At 37.4% G+C, this 26,513-nt stretch overlaps 2 protein-coding genes across 2 annotated transcripts in view; one reads left to right on the forward strand and one right to left on the reverse strand.

Annotated features, from left to right (window-relative positions):
* Window positions 1–26,513, reverse strand: part of Trpm (Transient receptor potential cation channel, subfamily M) — a 234,964-nt gene that overhangs the window by 71,380 nt on the left and 137,071 nt on the right. The window contains 3 exon segments of the mRNA XM_064038311.1: window positions 1,123–1,282; window positions 6,553–6,766; window positions 9,178–9,334. Coding sequence (XP_063894381.1) covers window positions 1,123–1,282; window positions 6,553–6,766; window positions 9,178–9,334 — 531 coding nt within the window.
* LOC126055552 (uncharacterized) lies at window positions 9,947–18,755 on the forward strand (the record flags this gene model as incomplete). Its single annotated transcript, XM_064038238.1, has 5 exons — window positions 9,947–10,430; window positions 12,039–12,148; window positions 15,322–15,400; window positions 17,993–18,129; window positions 18,644–18,755. Coding segments are annotated over 5 exons (891 nt in total), but the record flags the coding sequence as incomplete, so codon positions are not given.

The raw sequence follows: 26,513 nt of genomic DNA on the forward strand, positions 1-26,513 counted from the left end.
ATACCTACAGTTGAGAGCAATAAATATGGACCTGAAAAACTTGGGATGAATAAGTTTTTCTCGGTTGTTAGAATCAAATTAAGCAGTATTTTACATAATTTTAGCAAATTGTAAAATTTAATTGATCGGATAGGATTAAATCCGGTTAGATTGCGCTTGCAATTATTAAGCAAGTAATACGAGCTTCTGTGTTTAAACCCACCTTTTTTTTTTTTTTTTTTTATCGACGTAAAATCATCAAATGACCCCTCCCGCTGTGGGTTAGCAGCGGTGAGGGAGTGTCAGACTCTTACTGACTAAAATCGTCGTGTTCCGTCATAGGCCTTTTATGTACCAGGGCCGCGGTATCTCTTTCGAACAACCCGCAGCCCCGGCAGGCCTTGGCCCTGCTGGGCCCCGCTGGGGTTGCTGACGTCTCTTTGAGGAGCGCGTGGAACAACGCGCGCCGTCGACACGGGTCTGTCGTCTAGGAAGACAGGGGGACGATGAGCCACCCGAACTCACCGCCCACAGACCCACGCCTATGGCCGGGAGTCATCTCGCGACACCCGGCGCCCATGGTGTCTACCTGGTCCAGCGCGGCGGCCGGGATGAGAGGTGCGGACTCTCTGGCGTTCCGCCTCCTCCTTCTCGAGCATGACCGCTTCGCAGAAGGAGGCGACGGCATCCCATTCCCTCTCGCCCCGGACCATGGCCTGAACCAGGGCCGGACGCGAGAGGTCGCCGCCGCCCAAAGCCTCGACGAGGACCCGGCGGTGCCCCCCATGCGGGGCACACCTGGACTGTGTGGTCCACCGTGTCCTCGGGGCTGTCCGCACAATGGTGACACCCGGGCGCCTCCTCACGACCGATGCGGTGCAGGTACCTCCCGAAACAACCGTGTCCGGTGAGGACCTGCGTCATGCGGTACGTGAGGGCGCCGTGACTCCTCCCGAGCCACTCCTCAAAGAGGGGACTTACCGCCACGATGGTGGCGTGCCCTTGTTTAAACCCACCTAAGCTACAAAAACTAAAAGCACAGATCAGTGGGGACTTTTACCCCCTTGGCAACAGACTAACGTTAAAGCGGTGGTTTCTAGCATAGTTATATTCATTTTAAGTAGATTAGTAACTGTTTCTTACCTCGGTGAAGCAATCGCATGGTACGGCACATCTCTGCCTCTGCCGATGAGCTCGTTGGCGCCTTCTACGATGCCCCAAGGTGCTATTCCGATGCTCACAACCCTGCCGGCACGCTGTGATCGCTCCAGTTGTAGTGCGTCACCCACTTGACGGGTCACACCTGTTGGAGAAGGGTTAAGTATTTAGAAAAAGGTTTTCACAAGAGTACAAGTATCTATAGCTTGTTTATTTGTAACTACTGAACCAATTTGAACAATTCAATCGTAGAAAGCTACACTCTTTCCGAGTAACATAGGCTATATTTTAGCCAGGCACGGCCAGTAGTTACCACGAGATGCAGATGAAACCGCGAGAAATCGGCTTGTTTTTTTTATAAAGAGTGTAAGTTTGTGAACCTTAAGCTGACTGACTTAGGAACTATATTCATCTGCCTAGCCTTTTCCCAACTATGTTGGGGTCGGCTTCCAGTCTAGCCGGATGCAGCTGAGTACCAGGGTTTTACAAGGAGCGACTGCCTATCTGACCTCCTCAACCCAGTTACCTGGGCAACCCAATACCCCTTGGTAAGACTGGTTGTCAGACTTTCTGGCTTCTGACTACCCGTAACGACTACCAAAGATGTTTAAATGGCAGCCGGGACCTACAGTTTATCGTGCCATCCGAAACACGGAAGAACTCATTATGACAAGATGGTCACCCATCCACGGACCGACCGCGCCAAGCGTTGCTTAACCTTATGATCGATCGATCCGCGCGGCTTTGACTTAGCCACGAGCTCTTCTTAGGAACTATATTGAATAAGAATAATTCGAAAAAATCTATGCTGTTTGAAATAAAAGTAAATAAGCTTTTCAACACTATTTGCCGTGGCTAAAACTAAGTATTCAATGAAATAAAAACTAAATCTGGTTTAAGCAAACACGACTAAACAATTTGGAATAAACAAAAACAGTTTTCGTACAATAGAAACAATTCCTTGCATTGAGAACGGATCGCTCTCGAACTCTGCTCGAGTTTAAAACGAGTACAATTGCATCTGTTGAGTTTAACAATACGAATGAAATAAATGCTTTGTTCCTCCCTCAATTATTTTAAAGAAGACTCAATTAGGTATTCCTTCTACTTTACGCAGATTTACCGTCAAATCATAATGTACTATAAATAAATACAAGACCTAATTCTAAACTATGAAGCTCCTTAACATGTTACCCCACCTGAGAACCGAAACCAGGAGTATTAGCTATGCAGTACAGAGGAACTAGGACCAGCCGGGCCAATACTAAATCGACATCAGAAATTGCATCATCATCATCATCATCATCAGCCTATCGCAGTCCACTGCTGGACATAGGCCTCTCCAAGTGCACGCCACTGAGATCTATTTTCGGCTGCTCGCATCCAGCTTCTGCCAGCCGTCTTGCGCAAGTCATCACTCCACCGTGCCTGAGGACGTCCTACACTACGTTTGCCGAGGCGCGGTCTCCACTCTAGAACTCGTTTACCCCAACGGTTATCGGTTCTTCGGCTAATATGGCCAGCCCACTGCCACTTCAGCTTGCTGATTCGGTAGGCTATGTCGATGACCTTGGTTCTCTGACGGATTACCTCATTCCTGATGCGATCCCTCAGAGAAACGCCGAGCATAGCTCTTTCCATAGCCCGCTGAGCGACTTTAAACTTGTGGACCAGCCGTACCGTCAGTGTCCACGTTTCGGCTCCGTAAGTCATGACAGGTAGGACGCACTGATTGAAGACTTTTGTCTTTAGGCGTGTAGCGACGGCTTAAGAATACATGTGTCGCTACCCCCTTCTTCCAGTGGGTGTCGTAGAAGTCGACTAATGGAGTTAAAAATGCACCGAACACCAGTGCGAGAGAAGGAAAACTCGAAAAAAAACCCTCTATCAACCCGTCTGGCCAGCGTGATAGCAGTAGGCTAAATACCTCCATGAGCAGCACAAAAAAAAGTCAGAAATTGCGTGAAAGCCCAATCCATTCTTCCACGGCCCAGCAATAGCTCAATACACAAGTGCATAAAACAGATCTGTTCCTGCAATAGCCAGGCTGTATTGCAATTTACCTGCATACGTGCATCTCCAATAAACTGGTCTCTATGGACTCCGTAATTCAGTTAGAACATCGATAGCCGGACAGCCGACAAATATTTGCAAGCAAATTGAGACTTCATTGTGTACTGTCCAAGGTGTATATTTGAATGGTAAGTAATCTGATAGGTTGTAGGGCCGAAACTGAAAGGTTCTGGTCTGATTGAGGGAACACATAAAAGTGAATTAGTTTGTAACGGGTGAACTGATTGTGATTACACTGTAAGTTGGACTGGGAGTTAACAATTTTACACTCGGAAATCAAGTAAGACTTTAAAGAAAGAATTAATTTAAAAAATGCGATTGAATTGAAAACCTCTTTCTTGGATAATAATGACAAAAAATGCTTCTTTTATGGAGGAGAATATAAATCAATTTGAAACGCCAGCAGTATATTTACTCAACGTAAGCGCTAAAGCATGTTCGCTTGTAGGTACTCAACAAAATTTGGTCAGTGTGTGTACCCAGGTAGCACCTAAGCATTAAGTGCATGTTTGACTGTAGGTGCTAAAGTGCATGCCCATGTAGACATAACGTTATTAATGCTTGAAGCTAATGAAATTAAACGGTGCCTACACAACAGGGTGCACTAGGGGCTAATTAAACTTTTGGGTTAATAGGTCTTTGTCATTGTGAATGTGCTTGAACATTGTTCGGTAAAGCTGGTAAAGTACTGTCGAAGAAATTGTCTAAGTTCTGTGGGGAACTAAAAGTCTCAAGCATCTATAAAAATACATTACTTACTACAACCTACAAAGACAATGTTTTAATACTTTACTTTGCTGTAAAACCTAGGGCGTCTCGCGTATTTACTACGTTATCTTTCACGTATCTTCTGATAATTCGTTTTGAATTTATAGTGACATGCTTTAATCTTGCTTTGCTTTTAAACGTGAAGATTTATTCAACAATGAACAGGCTAAAGTTAAGGTATACCTACTACATACACTACGCACTTTGGCCGTGCGTTAATGATACGAGCAATGTGCTGTAAAACTTGAAAAAGACGATCGCACGCATCCGTGTACCGATAAAAACGCGTGAAAGCGACGATAAAAATACGAGTGAGGAGCACGATAAAAATCCGCATTACAAATACTACCTATACTTAGATAGCCTTTACATTATTTCCAATATTTTTGTATGCCTTGTGCGTCCCACATAAACCGGCCGGTATCATATTTTTACATTTTATTACAATAGCCAGAAGATAATAATTTATACGAATAACACTTCCGAGCCCCTAATAGGTAATTATGTCATCGTAAACTCGTTTTACCGTGTTCATTTAACTTTTTGCATAAAAATGAGAGCTTCAGGTAATAGAGCCCACTCTCGGCACTGGTTATCATACGGGATATTATAAATTGCATATCAAATAAATAATCGCCTATCAATTAATACTCATCATTTATATTCTTTTTTACATCAAATAACTTAGTTCACTACAAATAAACTAAATGTTTAACAACACTCAAACTGCAGATAATTCGAAATTATACATCAATATGACATTGCTTTTTTTATTATAATGCAATACACTTAAATTTATTCTTGTACAAAAATACTACATACATAGCATTAATACTGACTGCACAGCAAATTTTCCATATTTCATAGCAAAATAACTATCCCAGTCGCATATTAACCAGTAAGTACAACAAAACCTGTTCATCATATTTGTCTTAATTTTCAAGAAGCCATGCTCGACAAATTAAATGATTATTATAACAAAAAAATCCTGTCACATTGCATTATTTCTAAAAACAGAACAAATTAACTGAAAAAGGTTCGCGGCTTCGCGCGCTTTTTCGTCACTGGAGTGCAGAGTGGCGCGAGTGAGTAAGATAGAGTTCAATTAAAAAATATTGTATTAAAAATTGAAGCTAGTAACGAAAACAAATCGCTGCAAAACCGACTCCACCTAGTCTTGTCTGCCCTACCCCTAGAGTGCAATTCAAAACCGCGTAGGCGCGGAGGGGCGAGGCGGCCTGCGAGCTGAGGAGCAGGTAATTTTAACGCTCGCCAACGCGGTTGAGGCTGGCCGGCTCGGCCGGCCAGTAAGCCGAAGCTGCGGTGGTGAGCGTGAAAATCATCTGCGACGATAAGCTCGCATTTGACCGCCGGAGCCACGAAGCGCCGGAGCCGTGACAGAAGTGATGCTTGCTGCATGTTGCATGCTTACTTCCATGTTGCATGCCTGGTTACATGCTGCATGCCTGCTTTCATGCTTCAGGCTTGTTTGCATGCTTCTTACAGGAAAATAAAATTCCAAAACTATGCCAAAAGATGATTCTGACTATAAACATTCTGAAATATGATATTATAGTAGTAGCCTTTTAATGACTACTTATATGAAATGTATGCCAAAAGGAAATACTGACAATGACTGACAATGCACCAGCCCTATTTTTTTAAAGAACTATAGTATGTATATGCAAGCATATCATCGGACTTGCGATCCGACTCAAGTACGTGGCGCCAGCTGCAGAAGCTAAAAATGTTGCCTATTATTATTAGGGAAAAAAAGGAAACGTGTACGCCCCGCGAAAGCAAGACGCGCTTTAATAATTCAATAAATTACAATTTTGTATTTAATTTTATATTTTTTTGCTGGTCTCATTATGCCGTAATTAATAAATAATAAGATGACTGAGACAAATAAAATGCTGTTTCATTCTGAAAAACTGCTGTAAATAATATAAAAATAGAAGCTATATTTAAAAGAAAAAGAGTTAACATGTATAATGTGCATTAAGATTATTAGCTGTGCATTGATGAAAAAGCTTTTGCTTTAGGAAAAATCGCTGTACGCTGCGAAAATAAATTGTAGTGTGTTTAGTGATATTTTGAGTTGAATATTTTGCTGTGCAATCAGTAATTTTGATGGGAATTCGGAATCTTATTGCATAGAAAAAGGATATTTTTTGATTTGCGTTTAAATACTACCCTTATAATACTAAACATGAAAATATAACTGGTCTGATTCATAAAAGTAATGGAAAGCTTCGAAGAGAATATATGAGGTCAATCGATGTTGCTTATTTTTTTGTTGAGAAAAACGTCATTTCGTTACAGACGTGGTATTTTTTTTTTGTTTTTAACAGGGGGAAATTCTCATGGAATACCTTCCACTTGGGTCGGTGGAGGGGTGTGCCGGATTCTACCGGCTAAAAAACCAACTAGTGTGCCTCCAATTCCTTTTGTCTAAGGCACGGGTAGTATGGAGGTACCGCTCATATTTCGTCTGTAAGAGACGAGGTCTTAAGACTAACCTATCTGATGATAAATAGGCCAAACATATATTATTTAAAAGAATATATTTACCAGTATTAGTGCCTCCCGTAAAGATCCACGCTCCAGTGGTCTTCGCAGCCTTCAGCAGTCCTTTCCGTAGCACCTTCTTCAGTTTCGGTTGAAGGTCGAAGTTGGCTTTACCACCCTGGATCGTGATGAGTAGCTTCGGACGGTCGAGGGCCCATTCTCTGGTCAGCAGCTGGACTATTAGTTCAGGTCTTGTGTCGTGGGATAGTCGGACGTACTGTGGGGAGAAAGAAATGATTACTTATAAAAATAAAAATATTATGAACATAGATGGTATTATGAGAATATTTGACGAAAGAACTGATTTATTCATTACAAAGGGACAAAATTGCGAAAAAGCCTAGCCGGTTTCTTCCTTGTTCCCATTTAATTCTTCATTTTGTTTTTCCCGGGAATCGAACCTGCAAAAGCAGCGTATCAGCTGATGGGACACTACTGCGCCAAGTTTGTGTTGTATTGTTGACATTTCTGTCAAAATTGTTGTGACGTTTTGCTTTATCTGTTATACTGACGTTTTTAGTTCGACTGTCAGAACAATTACCATAGACACAAGACAGTAGACAGGCATGCAGGCATTGACATATATTCTAGCGATAGACAAGAACATCCATACAAATAATTTACCCGCTTATGTCGTCTGTTGACATCTCGTTGACGTATTGTGACATGTAGTCATCCTCATTGATGTTAATTGCTGAAGTGTCGCTCGTATTTTGCCTACATTTTTCATTACTCAAAAAGTTTATATCTAAGCATATTCAAAATCATGTAATAATAGGGGTTAAAGTATGAAATTGCCGATTTGTACTGAAAACCTAAATTGTATTTTTTTTAAATTTTTAACAAACTTATTTAATCAAAATAGTTGCCATTATTATGTATACATTGCGGTCATCTAATAAGAAGGTCATTTATGCCTTTACGATAGAACTCTGAGGATCTAGACTGCACAAACAGTGTGAAAGAATTTTGTTCTGCCTCCTGGGAAGAAACTTCTTGTGACGTAGATAATTGTCCAAATCACAAAAAAAAATGGTCGTCCGTTAGAGCAAGGTCTGGCGAATATGGAGGAAGACGAATAGTTTCCAACTGCAGTTCCTGAAGAGTTAAAACGGTTTATTTTGCTGTATGAAGCCTCGCGTTGTCATGGAGCAATAGCGGTGAAGGTCGATTCATGAGTCGTGGCTGTTTTACTGCTAATTTTTTCAACATTATTCGGTGTTCGGCTGGGTATCTGGGTAGTTTGACTAGGATCGGCGTTCACCGTCTCTCTTAATTTCTCGTTAATCACCTGTCAGGCGGTCTTTCTCATGGCTCGTTCTTCAAGTCGAAGTTTCCACCACGAAAGCGTTTAATCCAAAATCGCACGGCGCGTTCTTTAGCAGACACCTCTTCAAATGCAGCATTGATATTGCGGGCTGTTTCTGCCGTTCAATCCCGCGTCGGAACTCATATTCAAAAATTACTCAAATTTTCGCAGTATCCATCTTTCTTGTTTAAGTTGAATAACAAAAACAATTGAACATCGATAATCAAATGTTTCACATTTTTTAAAAGAAGAACATCACAGAAACCACGTGAAAAAAGTTCCATTCGAAAACCTCAAACCATGAAGACTCTATGGCAATTCAAAAACCTACTAGAATAAAACGGCAATTTCGTACTTTAACCCCTAATATATCAAAAAGTTTATTTATATCTAATTGAATGCAAAATCATGTAATATATTAAAACCAGGAACTTATTTTTAGAGTTTTTAATATTAATTACGATGTTTTTTTTCTTAAGAGTTTCTTTTCTTATCACAAATTTTCGCGAATATAATTATTTTTTCTTGAAAGTAAGAACATACCATGACAAAGTCAAGTTTGTTTTCATTGATATTTTACCTACTGCCAGTTTTATGGCACATCTGTTTCTGCACGATTTTCTTAATCCATAATTTAAGATGGCGGGCGGGAACAAATTAATGCATATTTGTAAAATTGAATTATAAATTAAAAGTATGATATACAAGCGTTGTAATAGCATGAACAGCGTGTAATTTTACTAACTTGACTCTCGAATAGTTTATATGTGTAAGTTTATACCTTGATATGTATTTTCTATTTTATAATTGTCGTTTCATAGACATCCATCTGACGCAGGTGTCAAAATCGCTCTGATTTGCCATTTTGGGCACTGCATAGTCTGCTGTGCAGTTCAGTGTGGTAAGCTTTTTGTTCGGAACGTTCTATCTAGTACGTAGTACATATATATCGATGCATGCAGGCAAAGCCTCAAAGATTCTTCTTATCATAAAATTCACCCCAGATTACACGAGATGAAAGTCAAAAATGCAATAAAATTTGCATTTTGAAAAAGAAACAAAACAAATTTTGTTTGCATTTTCACCTTTTCCAAAGAATTTGTAAAGACAATGATGTGTTTTTATATCAAGCGACACGACCCGACTTTGAACTAGAGATACATATAAGAATCCCAAGCTTAGGCATTAAGCATTATTAATTTTAATATTGATCGGTGAAAATCATATAAAATTCCGTTCTTTTCCTGACTGCGCAAGAAAAAAGGGTAGGGTATGGATGCAATGAATGCTCCCTCATTCTTAAAGTCCCATCAACTTACCTGAGCTTTGGTAGGATGCGGTCCGCCCTGGAACTCCACAGTTCCGTAGGCGTCCGTTGGAGCTGACTGCGTATGCTTGGCTGGAACCCATGCATCTCCAGGGTTGGCGGTCTGCGTGTTGGAACCATGAGCTGTCTTGCTAAGTCCGCACCAGCATCTGCAAAGAGAGGAATTGTTAATATTGACTCTCATTAGTTTTTCGTTAAACTTTTTTATGTGAAATAAATTCAAAATTAAAAAAATAAAAACAAATAAGCTCGTAAAATTCATGTATTTGCAAAATGTTGACAACGTTTCTGACTTTGTTGGAGAAAACTGTAAATGAGGTATTTTGCATTATTTGATCATGTATGTATTATTGTTTCACTAAAAGATTAATTAGCTAAATACATTTTGAGTCGAAATAAATGCTCCTATCATTCAAATTTTAATTTGTTGTTTCCACTAACTAACTCACTTTGTGATAACGCAATGCGGTATGTGGTTGTTAAAATATTTGTTGCTCTTTAATGAAACCGCAACTCCAATGAAACATTCAAATAACACAACTACAACGGGTACTCTCTACCCACATACATGTGTTCTCACCCTAGATCAACAATTTGGCTGTGACAGTAACCCAGACGAACAAAATCTTTATCATGATAAAAGATATAGTACCTCTGGCACATTTCAAAAAGAAAAAAATTCAAAACAAGTGAGAATATTGAGGTGACTTTTTGACAGGTGAACATTTATAACATTTTCTATGTAATTCTTATAATCTAAATACAAAATTATCAGTTATTTTTTGAAGAAATTGGCAATGGAAGATGAAAACACGAAGGAGGAGAACCAACCTTCCACAAGTAAGAAAGAGAGTCAGAGGACAAATTCTGGAAATGACTTATATGATGATAGGGGACATGACGACCGTGCAACAAACAGTGAAACCTCCGTGTCCGCAACCTACTCCGTGAGAAGTCGGATAGACATGACGGATGCCAGACCTGAAGTTCCAAAGCCAACCATAAAAACCAAAGCGCCTGAGAGGAAAAAGCGAGGTAGGAGAACCGGTGGAAGAGTAGAAAAGAGACGAAGATCATTTACACGTCGTCAAGTAAGAAGAGCTCCCCTGAGAAGGAAGCCTCGTCCAACCAAAGATAAAGACCGCGAGTTGTCAGTTTCAACAATATTCACCAGGCTGTCGTCTCGGAGTGGGTCACGGACGCCCGGCTGCATACACTGCGGACACCGCTGCTGCCGCAGAAGGTAGACACCCTTGTGTTTTGAAATGAAAAAGTGGATTCATGATTGTCTTTGTAATAAACCCGTTTATTTGTATACTTTGTTTGATTTAAACTCCCTGAGTTAGAGCGAAGCGGTTTGTCGTCAGATATGAAAAAAAATTAAGAAGATATAAGGAAAGGAGAAAACAGGAGGAAAAGAAAAAGGAGGAAGGAGGTGTGAAGAAAAAACCTTTGAAGAATAATGCGAAAATGTTTGGCCGCCCGCGCCCGGCAGGTTAGGATGACAGAAGTTGTTTGTAAAGTAGTTCTCTCACGGTGCACAGTAACTGTGCACTTTTAAAACTGCTAGAAGAAAAGTTATAAATTTTGATGAACATAATCATTGTGACCTACTACCTTAATGTGTTTCTAGGTTGTGATTGGTATAACAGCAGCTGAATAATTCAACCAGTTAACAATAATATAAAGTCTAGTACAGAAATATGTAGCAACTAAGTTTGAAACATAACTACGTACCTAAAGCTCAAGGTTTTCAAAGATATGGTTCGTTCGCACATCGAAGACCTGTCAGAGAAAGATGGGTCACACGATCGTTTCCTCACAGTAACATGACATGAAGAATCCCTTTCAAATAGGAAGACCGTTTGAAAGTTTATCCTAGAATATCCTTCACGCTTTTGCCGCTTACGTAAGTACGACGGAATTGAATTTGAGATACATAGCCGGCGGGACATCCGTGTATCCCATCCAAATATCTTTGACCGCCTGTCAAAACATTTCGTCTGAGGGAAAGCCTATTTGCATCAGGTTTTATCTTCCTTTGTTCTGTGCGTTTGGACTTTGGCGCCACTTTGAAACTTTACACCTTGTCTGAGCTACGTGATGGTACTATTTTGGCTGAGAAGACAATGTTAAGTGTATGTTGGCATAAAAGTAATTGTTTAATGACAGACTTGTGCCGTTCTTGGTTTTGGGTTATGGCTACAAATACAGTGAAACCATACAACTTCTAGGTATTACTGTATTCGACATAATAACATACAAACCATGTAAATTGCACAGCAAATCCTGTAGTTGTTTGTAACAACATACGATTTAAACTCCTGAACTTTAAATGCAAAAGTAACATAGTGCACTGCGCTTTGTTTGAAACGCTTTCACAGATAAACAAACGAATAGATTTTATTTAAATAGCAGGGTTTAAACTCCACTCTTGAAAGGGGGAAAAGGAAAATATCTCAGCAAATAGTTTTATTTATCTGGAGTCTCTACAACTCTATTTACAGGAAGAGCAGGTAGGCTTACAAATATAGGTATCGTACCTCGAATTTTTGTCGGAACAATGAAAGATTTATAGTATGCGTCTCCTCATCAGCATAACTAATTTTGTGATGAAGACCCACAACTGCACAAATGAAAGTCTAATAAATAAACTTATTAGCTTAATAACATTCACAGTGACGTCTACGGGATCCAAAGTGACACAGACCGGCTCCCGTAGTCAGATGCTGTCACCCCTGTTTGTGAAGACCAACTCTGCACCTCAAGAACATCCGAACAAACCTAAAACCATTCATAGCGAAGTAAGTGTTCTACTAAAGCTGACTTTTCAATCATAAGGAAGACGCTAAGTATTAAGTTTTAAATTCCAGATATCGCCAGAAATGATATACGAAGCTTTGAGGAACCTCACGTTGTGGAAGCAAGAAGTCCAGACCGGTCTCATCTTTGAATTCATTAGGGTGAGATTATTATATCTACAATTATTTCCCGCGGTTTTACCCGCATTTCCTAAAATAGGAAGAGGTAGATTTCAACATAGTTTTTTACTGTCGATTTTCCATACAATTGTAACATAAATAATACAGAATTAGTGTTCAGTTCTAAAATAAAGTAGGTATACCTCAGTTGGAAAAACAACACGCAAACATCTAAGTAATCTGCAACTTAAATACCTACAGTTGACATTCCAAATGAAGTATTTTCTCAGAACTAAAAGTAAATACAAGTTCTGACGCTGCATCCTATCGTGGACTAATTGACTGGAGCCCTACAGAGCCAACAAATGAAACAGAGCTGCAGAAAGCAAACCACTCAAACAAAAGTGCACTCTAAGTGTCAGACAAGAGGGTTGAAATTAAATTGGTGATGGCTGGAGTATCAATTAGGCTTAAGAGTCGAGATTCAGAATGAAAAGTATTTGTTGGCTGAATGTAGCTCTTTGCTTTGATTAGGTGAGATCAGGCGATTCAACAAATGGCACTTTTGGTCTTGTTTGTGAACTTAGGACCCAAAATATTCTTAGTTAGGGAGTAAACAAAGTCGTAAACGGTGAAAGATTGTGTCTGTTAGAGCTTAATTTCTAAAGGTCACGGTTAAGTACTTATTATTGTTTCTTTCTTCTGTTATAAGAAAGACGTAATTATATATACCTAGGTAATAACGTAACGTAATTATAGCTTCGGTCGCAAAATCACAGTTTCAATTGCTGCAATAAAAATACCCCTGTGATTTTCCTAGAAGAAACTGCAACGAAAAATGGCAAACAAGATATGTAGTAGTACTTCGATTTAAAATATATAACTACATAGGTATAGACTTCTTTCTATTAATATCAAAATTATGTAGGAAGTTGAGAACATAAATACACAATTAACGCGGAAATACGTCTCAAATGCTTATTGATCCTTAAACCGGGGAACAGTAAACCAAATTGACATCAAAACATTATTAATTTGTTATCGAATTCAAACGGTTTTATAATAAACTTCGAGCCGTTTGATATTCGAGAAATACTAATTAATATTCTCGAGAAGTTTGGGCGTGCTAATTGGCGGCCATTCGATTCAGATGAATAAAGTCTTTGAGCTCCGAGTTTGCAGAATTAGAATGTTTGCCAAATAAAATTTGTGGTGATTAGGGTTATTTGGTGTTAAGCCTTGATAAAAATACATAGTGGTGTGGGTGTAACTGGTGATTTCCTATTCAATTAGACCGTTCCTGTATGTGTATATGCATGAGAGTAGAACTATATCCCTTACCCAAGCCTCAATATATTGTCTTTCGCAATCGCCTGTATACTAAACTGTGTTTCAATTCAAGAAATGATTAAACCTGTAAACAGTGTTTACTTACAAAAATCTATGTAATTTCTCAGTCTATACAAGTATGAATGAAATAGATTTTGTAAATCTCCGCGACCAACAAATAGATTGAACAGGATCCCGATATTCTAATGTTGCAATATCTCGTTTAGAAACGTTACACTCTTACTCGCAAAGTCTATGCATGATTGGAACTTTTAATATCAACATGTTACTGCGAAAGGTACGTGTTTCCGAACGGCATGCAATTCCATGATATTTGACTGCAATATGCAGTATTGTTAACGTGTAGCAAATGTGAAGTAGGGAAATGTAATATGGGTCGGATGCTAGTTATTTTATTTTATTCTGTTGTTGTATGTTGGGGATTTTGAGATGATTGCAGAAGAACGTGCTCTATTTCTTCGCCATAGGTTGGTTTTACATCCTGTCATCAGCGCCAGCAGCCGAAAATATATCCATGAGGTTCTATGAAGCTTTTTCTACTGTCACGTTTCTTTAGTCACCATGACTGCAAAACTGGCCATAAAAAATGTTTAGTACTAAAAGTATAATATTTTTTTTTCTTCTTCTTCGTTTTAAGGTTTATCTAAATATTAATCAACTTCTGTGTTTTATCCCAACAGAACAATTCGGGTCTTCAGCCGCTAATAAGAAAGCGCATGGCGCCCAAACTCCATTTAATAAATCCTATTTAATTAAAATATTCTCTCGCGGAAAAAGTCTACTTTTGTTCGTCGCCAAGGGGCGTCCCACATTAAATTTTAAAGTTCGCCGACTTCTGCCAAGACTTGGCAGGGGAAGAGGGGAAAGGGGGGTGTTGTATACACATGGAGAACAAAATGTCTAGTGGAGATGTCATAACGCAAAATCTCATCAGAAAGTAGTGCGTCAAAATGCGGATGTTCAGGAGATAGGAAAGTAACTAGCTCCGCCCTTACATGTCTTCTATGAAACCCGTCCAGTCAAGACCAATCTTTGTCAGATTGGTTTTGATTTGACAAGGACCCGAACGTCACTTTAGTTCTAGTAACTGATCACGCCTACCGTACGTTGCTTGATGATGATGATGAATTTTTTTATAATAATAATGTCGGGACATCTTTTCACACACGGTCGGTTAGCCCCATGGTAAGTTATTAATTAACTTGTGTTATGGGTGCTAACACAACTGATAAACTACATATAGCTACATATATACATATTAATAAATACATATTGTAACACCCAGACCACGGCCAACAAGCATGCTCATCACACAAATGCCAACCGAACCGGGAATCGAACCCGGGACCTCAAGTCCGGCAGTCCGGCATGGTGACCATTGCGCCATCGAGGTCGTCAAATCGAGGTCGTTGCTTGACCTACAAGAAGGCGCCTGACCCACCTTCCATAGGGCATCTCCGCTATCTTTCCTTCTTCTGTGTGTATACGGAGGTGGCACAAAGAGCCACTTGAGTGCCAAGCCCGTATTTCCAGAATGTTCGCGCGTTGAATAGAAAAGTTCAGGCGTTTTACGTGTGCGAGTATTTGCATTAGCTGTTTGATCGTTTCCTAGGCTTCGAATGGATATGGTAAGGTAATGTGATCGATCGAGATTGGATGGAGAAAGTATCTGAAATTTTACACTTTTGAGAACGAAGTTTTAGTGTTTGAGTTGAAGTTGTCAACTTGAGCTGGTTTTACAGGGATACTATAAAGATAATTTTACAAGGAAAACTAGATATATAAAATTAGTTATTGTTATTTTAGTAGGTACTTTGTTCAGGATTATTTTTGTCAAGGGCATTAATTCAGTTTTTTTGTTTCAGATGCATTATCCAGTAAACAAAGAAGACAACGAGCTATACTTGGAACTGTATGAAAAATTGCGAATAGCGAGTCTTGTTGGTGAGATTCGCAATATCCACACTTTGTTTCACAGCCTAGGGTCTGCGTCTAAAGGAGCGTAAGAAAAGAAAATAAGAAAAAAAAAATCTCGCCGGCTTGCTTGCGGGTCGCTTGTACTGCGAGTTGATAAACATGTTAGGTACCTGTATACTTTTTTGTAAATACATGCATATTATGCATATAAATAAATAAATGCAGATGATGTTTCTAACACCCCAACTAATTTAAACACCGAACCCGCGATCACAACGTGGCAGAGGTTAAGTTTTTGCTTTATGTATCTATGGCACAAACTCATTTGCACAAGCCCCGGAGTATTCTCCTAATGTCGGCTTGAATGATCTACTTTGGAGTAAAAAATCCGCAAAATCATTTGACTCGCACCAAATGCCTAATCTACTTCATAAAAAAAGAACATTCCCAATTGAAATCGGTACTTCCAATGGAAAAAGCCACAAGATTAAGGGTGCGATAACTTTTCAGATTATGTAGCTACTTTAGATAAATCCGTGGCATAAAAAAGGGAAAAACTTCGTAGCTTACCAAGTCTTACATAATTATCCTACCTGTTGATATTTTCCGGATTTTTCTGGTTATTTATCTTCGTTTATTGGAAAACTGTGAGGAACTTCTTAGGGCAAAAATGGCGACTTAAAAGAGTGAGTCTCTTTTAACTTTTTGATGAACTGATTAGCTTATTTGTAAGTGGCTGTTTCTTTTAAATGAAAGGCTTTAGAAGTCTTCGCGTTTTCTTTTTAATACGAGTTAATTGAAGATTTGTACAGGTAAGCTAGGATAAACACAGATATTTCGAAAATAACTTGTCTCTTATTTAGGAGCTCGGTTCGGTTGTGTTGTATTGTACTGATAGCGTTTCCAATTTATAGCGATTTACATACCTACGTGTATATCTGAAATGACACAATATTGTTAACGCGTTCAATTACACGCTGAAAACATTTTTATGTAAATGAGTATAATCATTTCACCTATCCCGTAGTTGAATAGTATGTTAATTTCTTTATACAAGCATGCCTCTCTATTAATATATCTTAAATAGAAAAGAAATACTTAAGAGGTTTTTAAACTCTCCAAAAATAGATATCCACGTGTTTCAATTTCGAAGCTCCACCACAGATTCTCCAAAATCAGGTGTTCAATATTCTGTGTACTGGATAACCAAATAAACTAGATTGCACACAATCTGTGGTACTTCTACAAGTAAAGCTGGTTCTACACGAGTCTTGTTATATTGCGGTGAATTTCTTACTTCTTTCAGTCTCGTCTTGTCTGTTGAGGAGGTCAGATAGGCAGTCGCTCCTTGTACAGCACTGGTACTCCAGTTAGACTGGAAGCCGACCCCAACATAGTAGGGACAAGGCTCGGAGGATGAGGATGCCTCTCGTCTTGTCTTATAAGATTTACAAATGGCGTGGTGTGTCTGTGGGACTTTTAATAAGAATAACATTTTCTTGAGAGTTAAACAATCGTCATGGTATTAGTGGTATCTTTATACAGCAAAGGGTTATAAAGTTAGTTTAGGGAAGTCCATAATGGCATATTGTTACTAATTCGTGTTTGCCAGTTCGGGCTTATTAATTCGTATTACTAGAACTATACTCTCCGACTAGAAAACTTAAAAGCATAAAATAAAATAAATAATTTCTACATTTTTCAAGTCGAATTTATTTTATTGTCCTTGTGCAATGCTCCAGTGTATAACCAGCTTTAACTGGCATGATTGCATTCGGTCAGACGTGGTCGGACTGTGAAGCACCGCGTCACGTATTTTGAGGTTACTCACACCTACCCTCTTTTAGGAATTGGATTTTTTTTCTTGTCTTTTTATAGTGGAAGTTGGTTAAAAATAGACAGTGGGAAGTTTTATTTCTTTTCTGAATTCTTCTCAGTAGAGTATTTAAAAGGTCAGTATAATAATTTGGAAATCCCCTTTTCAATGTTATTGCATTTAAATACATTTTAACTATTAAGTAATATAGCAATGGCTGTAACAACGATTTTACATTGAGTTATTTGACGCGTATTTACCTGAGCGTGCAGTTATCGGCACGGATATCGGGCCATGACCTTCACCTGCGATTTACTGCCTTATTGCCTTATGCGTACGGGTGCGCAAAGCGATCCCCACTCTTCCGCCGAGAGCCCAATATCCGTGCCGGTAACTATATACGAGCTTACTCGCATTCAAAAAATATTTAAAAGAGACTCTTCATTCAAAAATGGTTAACAAAGTGTAACAAAAATGTTCGGAAAAAAGCCACTCCATTGATGTCTATTTCAAATTCAGTAGATACGGGCTACGCACAAACAAAAAAATTTTGCATTCCCGTTTCGTTCGATACAGTCACAATCTGCTGTTTGTTACCATGATAAAATGACCGTGCCAATGATAATTTAGAAATATTTTATCATATTCAAATCGTTATTTTTGATACTGACACCAAACATAATCTCCCAAACTCGAGAGATTAGGTATACAGGACGTAAGATTTTACGGAGCCTATGGCATTAAGTCCGCCTTATAATGTTTTTTTGCATAAAATAAGTATAAATAAATATTTTCCTTCCTAGGCATGGTGGTGCAGACAAAAGAAGACCTCTGGTGCCTCACGTGTAAGCTCCAGCAGCATCAGCTGACCACCAACCACGTCACGCTGTTCTGGAAGGCGTATGCCGACACCCTCAACCCTCTGATTAAAAAGGAGCCTGTGAGTGTCTTTGGCTTTTATTATGAGTTGTCATGCTAGCATGTAGGATACAGATGCTTTTTGCGAAGCTCAAGAACGACTATGAATGTTACTTTTGTTTTCATCAATAGATAGAGTGGTTCGTTGAAGAAGGTTTAGCTGTTGTAGTATAGTATGTAATGTAAGAATCTCAGTATAAGCACGTGAATTTTTCGGGACTTTTTTGTGTGGCTCAGAATGTGAACATTTTAAGAAAACAATAAATATTATCTCTTAACTTTTACTCTTAATCTTAATTCTTCTCTTAATTAACATTCAAATCACCTTGCTGGAATTCGCAAATTCTTTCGGTTTACCCTTAAGCAAAAAAAGGTAACAAGCCGAATCTACGTCTACCAATATATACAGTCAGACAACCAAAAACAATCCTGTACAGCAAAACCTAAAGGCAGAATTAATTAAACTTAACAAAAAGCCATTTCAAAACAGTCCTGTTAATATATTCACTCAATGTGTTCAATTGTTTTCTATACAGATTCTCAAAAAGGAGCGGTCAGACCAACAGACGAATACTCGCTTAAAACCAGGCGGGGTCAATGAGGACGACATCATTTAAAACACATTAACTACCCTCTATTATATATTGCTATATGTCTTTGCACCCTTTGTTATTGGATCTGAATAAAGGCTTATTGTTTCGTTGGGGTTCATAGTTTTAATTTAGTCTTTAGTATCCTGCTGTTGTGATTGGAGAAGTATGCTGTTTGAATCATAATTATTCAATTCAATTCAATTCAATATATTATACCTTAAGGACTTCCACTGTCGAACATAAGCCTACACCATAGAAATCTATGGTCTTACATTTATAATTTCCAAATGGATAAAGCGGCCTGTATTTAATGCGTTACTGCGACCTTTATTAGATTATTTGACCACCTTTTTGGTGGCCATCCTACGATGTGTTTGACTACTAACAAAGAATAAACGGACTTTAAACGGTGCATTGAACCTCTTCGTAATCTATCTTCACATATCGTTCATATATTATTTTAAATCCAAAAAGTTTAGAGTCAGTAAATTAATCATACTTTAAAGACACTAAGTAGAATAAATGACTGTTGCAGAGTGTTCTCCTGAGACGAGTAAAAATAAACTTTTCGATAATAAATCATGTGCTTGTCAATTTTAGAACTTTATTTTAAAACTGAAAAAATAGTTTAAAATTAAATTTAAAAAAGTAGCAAATGCAGGCGTCAAACAATCCAAAAACAAATCAAATTACTTATAATAAGAAATAACTAGATATGGAATCACATTCATTTCACAGTTTGAAGTAATAAATTATTCTGTTCCCGGTCCAACGCCCGTATCTCGAGGGCTTTGCCAAATTTTTTGACGCGGGTAGACTGATATTCTCTACTAATGGAAATTACTGTCAGGATACAAATATGAAGAGTTTCACCCCTTATTTTTCATCCGTAGTGGTATTGTATTAGGTAAAAAATAATTTCAAACTAAGTCTGGTCTCTATTGTTAAATCTTTTTAATATACTTCAAATTGGCATTGGAATCTGCATAGTAGTTCCTGAAATAATTTACCTACATAATACATAATTCATTTCATGAGGTGAATACAGGTGAATATTACGATTGTATCTTTATCCTAATTCTTCAAAGAACTGACAATTAATTAGCTACTTTATACCTAGAATTTAAGAGCTAATCAAATAGAAACTACAAAAAATATGAACAGAATATACCCAACTTAACAAAATAATCCAAAGAATGATTACCTTTTACCTCAGGGTCGCAGACACATACCTCTCAATCCCTTAGGAATTTCTAGCTCGGGAGTAATGTAGCGTCGACATAAATTCTATGGCTAGTTTATTTATCAGTAGAAAAAGGTTTTAAGAAAATGTTTGTGTTGTATTTTGTTTCATTTGACGCCAAGCATAGCTGTCTTCAGCTTGACGTAACAATTGTAGCTGATTGAAGCATCTAACTTTGTTTTACGGATTTTTTTCATATATTTGTAATAGTGTAAAATGTTGACGGATGAAAAATTAGAATAATGCTATGTCATGTTTCATATGTAGCACTTTCCAGATATGAAGGCTTTATAATAGTAAAGTGACAGTAAATAAATAAAAATGCATGATATTTAATACACATACGGATCAAAAGGGTTCCTCATATTTTCGCACTAAACGTTATTTTGATATAGGATATATAGAATAATAAACATTTTTAATAAGTATAGGTAAACTAATTAAAAGTCATTTAACTGGAGGAAAATTCTGTGTGACTGAAACTCCTGACGCGAGTATATTTGCGCATTCTTCTAATTGCCTCCCTGCTGTAATATACGAGAGCGTTGCTAACATGGAACCTGTCTTAAATATTCTTGTTCTCCGCTCTCTCATTATGCAAGTTCGTTACGTTCTCATACGAGTGTATTAAACATTTTAATATTAAATACGAGTTCAGTGCCTTATATTTGAAGCTCGTGGCAAAGTAGCAGCTGCATTTCTCATACAATTACAAGGCTAAACAACGCTTGACGCGGTCGGTCCCTGGGTGGCCAATTGTCCATTAGTCCGGTTAAAGGTAGGTAAACAATCTTGTTACGAGTTTAATTGATTTAAAAATAAAATGTGGCTAGATATCAGTGTCAATAAAATAATAAATATTATCAAATCAATTGAGTTGTTATTTTAAGAATTTAATAGTTTATTCGTTTAAGTAAGATGTATTTGTGTAAAAAATTATTATCTTTGTTAAGTGTCTACTCAAACGGACTATAGTTAGTTTTTCAGTATTTCTTATTTTTGACATTTTCCATTGCAGATCTTTAAAAATATACGAACACATACAAAGGATTTTCGTTTCACGCTCTCTCTATGTAAATGTTGTATGGAATTCCCTTCAGGCGACACGGCTATAAATTATTTCCACGACTGGATGACACGACATTCTGAATTGGATTCCACCTATTATATCATAAAATATGTCAAAATTCTGTACATATTACGACAAAATTGTGCAGACTGGAAAAAAAGTATTTTTAAACATAAGTATTACCTATAGATTAGGATTGACTTTCTATAGCGTAGGGTAAAGGAAGCAAATACAGCATTTTGTCTGTTTGTAGTAAATAAACTCCAAATACGCTGGGTTTATGTCCTCATTTTAAGACTGCCATTGCCAAGTTTCAAGATAAAGCGCCCTACACTAGTACATAGCCTACACAAGTTATTCGGCATGCGAGAGCCATTTGAACTTCACAGGGCAACAAAACATAGGTACATCAAGTATGTGTAATCTGAGGCTGTGACTTTCTAATCTAGTGGTATTTTACCACTATAATTGACCATGATTTTCAGGATTAACTATGGCTTTCATAAAAAGACTTTTCATTTTTAGCTCACAAATCCGATTTTAAAACCATAATTACCAATTTTTATATAGGTACCTACAGTTTACAGCCAGCCTAAACCGAGTTACTTCGTAAATATTCGTGAATCTTCGTACAAGTTCGTTGATGGTACATCGTAAAGAGGAGGCACATTTCCAAAGTTATCGCTGATGAGATAACAGCGCTCCCAGACTTCTTGGCACAAATTGTGGTTGAATGAAGATATCTCGGCTTGTATTCGTGCTGAAAATATACCCTAGAATCCTTAATGAACTTCTGTAGTGTTCGAAAAAATAGGACATCTCTATTCTATTTTCTATCTTTTTTCCTCAATTTAGCTAAACCTGCGTTGCGAGGTAAGGTACAGTAAACTGCACATTAGTGGTAACTGTCACGCACCTTAACTCAATAGTAATAAGTACGATTTTCCTATAAAACTGTTAACACCGACCTGAAATTGACTGTACTACTTAAGATAAAGGGAAAAAGTAGCTTATGTCTTCGCCAAAACTGCTTAATATCTGCATTTCACAAACCTCATTTCTTATTAATATTCTTTAAAATCAACTGAACTGAATTCGGCTTTATCGCTTTGTAGCAAAGGTTATGAGTCAAAAGGTAACAGTTTCCTTAGAATTCTAGCCAGGCATTCATACTTGATTGATGAACTAGGGTCACAGGTTCAATTGCTGGGTCGTTGACAGGTAACCATCTATTCTATACTAACCGTTACTTACCTGTAGCATGTTTACCTGGTACCTGAACGACATTTGTAAATCTTTGACAGGTAACTAATCACTTAGGCATATTAGGTTTCTGTAGCTGGCGTGTGCGAGTCTGATAAGCTATCAATACCTGAATTCCAATATTTCGATTGCGCACTGAACTAAGAGTAGTGTTTGGGCTCATAAATCAATATGAAGATGAACGATAGTACCTACGCACATTACTTAGATATTAGCAGGTATTTAGCCGGTATCAGACCGACTAAAAACTATGATTAGAATTTAGAATCATTCGACTATTAAGTCTGTGGTGTGTGGGTACGAGAAAGTAAATTTCATTGTGCAAAAAGTTTTAAATAAATAAATATTTCAATACACCTATTATTTTTACAAGTGCTCAGCAGTAAAATGTGTAGGTATCGCACGACTGGTTACGTTCCCACAAAAGCTGTTAAATATTTTCTAACATAATACACTAGGTATTCTATAGAAGTTAGCAACTATAGCAACTTCATAATAATTGTTTTAATGTTATGGAAAGTTACCAGGTTGTAACAGTGTAATAAAGACTGTTATTTATGGTTTTGGATATAAACTATTTTATACAGTTAATAACGAAGCTAGTAGATCTATAGTCTTACTTACATAGAAAACATAACTTACTTTTTAGTCTTTGACCAACGAATGAATTAATTTAGATGACATGTGTTAAATCTATCCACGAACCGGATGTTTGAGAATAAGGTGAGAGCGGAGTGAGAAGATTTCAAACAACCCATAGAAACAACTCAAATAGTAGTCAAACACAGGTTTTTTAATTTGCCGTAATCGTCAGTAAGTTCATCATTTACCGAGCCTTTTCCCATCTATGTTAGGGTCGGCTTCCAGTCTAACCAGATGCAGCTGAGTAAGTTCCACTGCTTGGGAAATCGTCAGTAAGTTTGCCGCTAACTAAAAACTCCTTCGCTTCCAAACTAAATGAAAACAGTTAAATATAACCAGTTAGTTGCAACGTTATTGAGCATAACTATGTAACAAGTTAACGAGTTACTCGCGCGGCTCAGTCTAAACTAGTTATAGCTATAGTTAGGAAATTGGTCTTGTTGAATTCTGAAGTACTTATTAGTTCCCCGTTGCAGTTAATTTTAGAAACTCATGGATCTGAAATTGCTGTATGTTTATTGGATTCGCACAGTTAACGATTATATTTACTTTCATCTATACTTGTATGTATCTATGCTAATTTATTAAACAGGAACCATTTGTTTTCACCCTAAAGGCTTCGAAACTACTGAACCGATTGTTAATTCATGCGTAACATAAGCTATATTTTACCCGGGTAAGGGGCAGAAGTTCACCCGAAACGCGGGTGAAACCGCAGCAAAACAGCAAGTAACTACTTCTGTGTCACGCACTTTTCTTTTATTTTTGAATACTAGTACTTCATGCCCCTTTATGAGTAAGAGATAGTAGGTAACAAACCAAACACGATTTATAATTAGGGATATATATAACCAAACTACTTTTAATCGGTTAATCAAAAATAACAGCGACATTTTCAGGCTCATGAAAACAGTTTAGATAATCCCAATTTATACTGTAACCGGTATTAATACACTCGTTCACAATTTGTTAGCTAATCGGCCATTTAATTTATTGAAAAGCCCATTCAGTGGCTGCAACTATTAACAAAATAGTGCTGTTCATTTCAGTTCATGCAATTTGCTTAATTAATCGTCTATATCGTTGTGTTTGCATTCATAATATTAATGGAATTGGGATAATATTATGATATGATTATTTCGGGCTTTAGTATTTTCTAAATTAATAAATATCGAAGTACTTACTCAAATACATACCTATGTATGTTTGGAATAATAAATATTTTAACTCGTCCTGTTATTTAATTTATGTAATTTCACTTTTAATGTTGGTTTTATAGATCAAGAGATTTACAACTTTTGCAGCCTTTTCACAACAGCGGATTTTCCGCTTGGCTTTAAGGGCGACTCATTACGGGCGTTGAAAAAACGCTCGGTTCGCATTTCATCGTACAACCCGCTCTGAAAATCTTGGGAAATCTAATAGTGTGTAAGCGCTGTGAAAACTTTGAATAAGAACAGCATTTACCTTTAGATAAATAAGTATTCCATACATTTTTAATATTAGGCGTGGATATAAAACATTACTTGTATACCAATAAATGCATACACAGCGTTCATTAAACATTTTGGCAGGCGCCGCCGGGTGCCACGTCCTATCAGTATTTCATGCCAGTCTGCCAGACCAGGCCAGGTGGCATTCACAGCCATTGCAGCACAACGTGATAAATTATTAATATTTGTGCTGCGGTTTGTTTAGAACAAGTATTATTTAAGTCGGAGATAGTGAAATAGTGCTTTGCTGTTAGAAGATTGAGGTACTAATGTCTCGATATAAGATTCAAAATTTCCCTAACATGATAATTCTTTCTGTCATATTATTGCCTCTTTGTGAGTAGTTCCGAAAAATAGCAATCATTATCATTAACTTTTTTTGTTGAAAGCAGTCCCATATTATAAATATGGACATAAGTCTCTTCTAACCCTTGCCTTATCACCCAGACATCAACTTGATACATCCACCTGGACTTAATTCAATAAATAGTCATATACAGACAAAGCTTGAAGATTTCTCATTAAAAGGGTATATTTGCCGATTACATCGACTTCAATAACTTTACAATATCATCTAAAATTACGGCTTTTCATATTCAAACCATATTAGGTTTAAAATTCCTGAATCCTAATAAACTTCGAAATAATCAACATAATTCAGAACATTTCTAAATGAAACGAATGCTCGTACAATGCGTACTTCAGCTGAAGTTTTAATTAAGATTATTTACTCCATTGTCTGCTGATTAGCTGTCCCGAACTTCGGGCGACATGTTTGAATATGTTTCAATTAATATTTTACGACACAAAAGGTGTTTACTGAAGCGTTGTAAGGACTTTTTGGTTTATTTGTGAAAGGTTTTATGTTAAATATGAAAAGGTTGAACTCTTATTGTGTATTCTAATCTTTGTTTTCTACATATTCTCGCAACTTACAGTCATTATAGAAAAGTGTAAAAACAACAAAACTATCTGCTAATCACACATGATTTAAATCTACATACCTATGGATATGTATCTGACAATGAAAATGCCGACGGCTATTCTTAGTTTAAAACGTACTTTTCACATTTTTATTATGCCTTTCTCCATAAAAAAAAAACTGCAGAGTAACGTCAAAAAGCACCTATTGCATTTTTGTTATGCCTTACTTCATAAAAAACTACAGAGCAACGCACAACGTCAAAAAGCACCTGTTATATACCTTTTTAGTTCTCAAACTCAACCCTGCTTAACCCTAGTTTTACGTCAAGTATATTCATAACCGTTGGCATATTTCCTTGCTCAGCCAATCGTAACCCTTTCCCCGTTGATGCCAACTTTACTCCGAGCAAAGTCGTTCAAAATACATTAAGGTTTGAATTTAATTCTCTTGTTTAAAGAACACTAGAAATGTAGGAAACGACATGCTTCTTGATATGAGAAATGAAAGGGTACACATGTGTATTTTATGTGTTGTGTAGTACAGTCGTGGACATAAATTATTGAGCTACTTTGATACATTCGCAATTTTGTAATGTTAGGTACTTATTCATTCGCGAGATTACAAGATTTTGTTGGTGGTCGAATCCGTACCTATGTTTACTCAAAAATAAATTTCCCGCGGTTTCACCGCGTCCCGGAGAAACTTCTTCCCGTGTCGGGATAAAATATAGCCTAGGTTACTCGTGAAACAGTATACACTGTCACAGTTGGAACACTGAAATAATTTTTCAAATCAGTTCAGTAGATTTGGAGCTTTTAAGATGAAAGAAACACATAAATATTTGCTCTTTCCTAATTTCGTTTATAAATACATAAATAAAGATTTTGTTCAACCAATTTTATTGTAATAAGTATATTATGGGTAAAATACGAATAGCGGCAAGCCCAAACATTAGTGTCCGCGACTGTACATATGTGTATTATGTTGTGTTGTGTATTAGGTCTCTTGGGAAACCCGCTGTTGTGTATTCCATTGTATTGGTAAGCAATCAAATTATAAATGATTTTGCGTTGGCTCTGCGCTGAGGGAGTTTTGAAATAATGACTATTTGTATTCAGTGACCTTTATTGCCTTTTATTATATCTGTAATTGCTTTCTTGACCTACAATCTTCAGGTT

Source organism: Helicoverpa armigera, chromosome 15, assembly GCF_030705265.1.
Source record: "Helicoverpa armigera isolate CAAS_96S chromosome 15, ASM3070526v1, whole genome shotgun sequence".
NCBI classification, from domain to species: Eukaryota; Metazoa; Arthropoda; class Insecta; order Lepidoptera; family Noctuidae; genus Helicoverpa; species Helicoverpa armigera.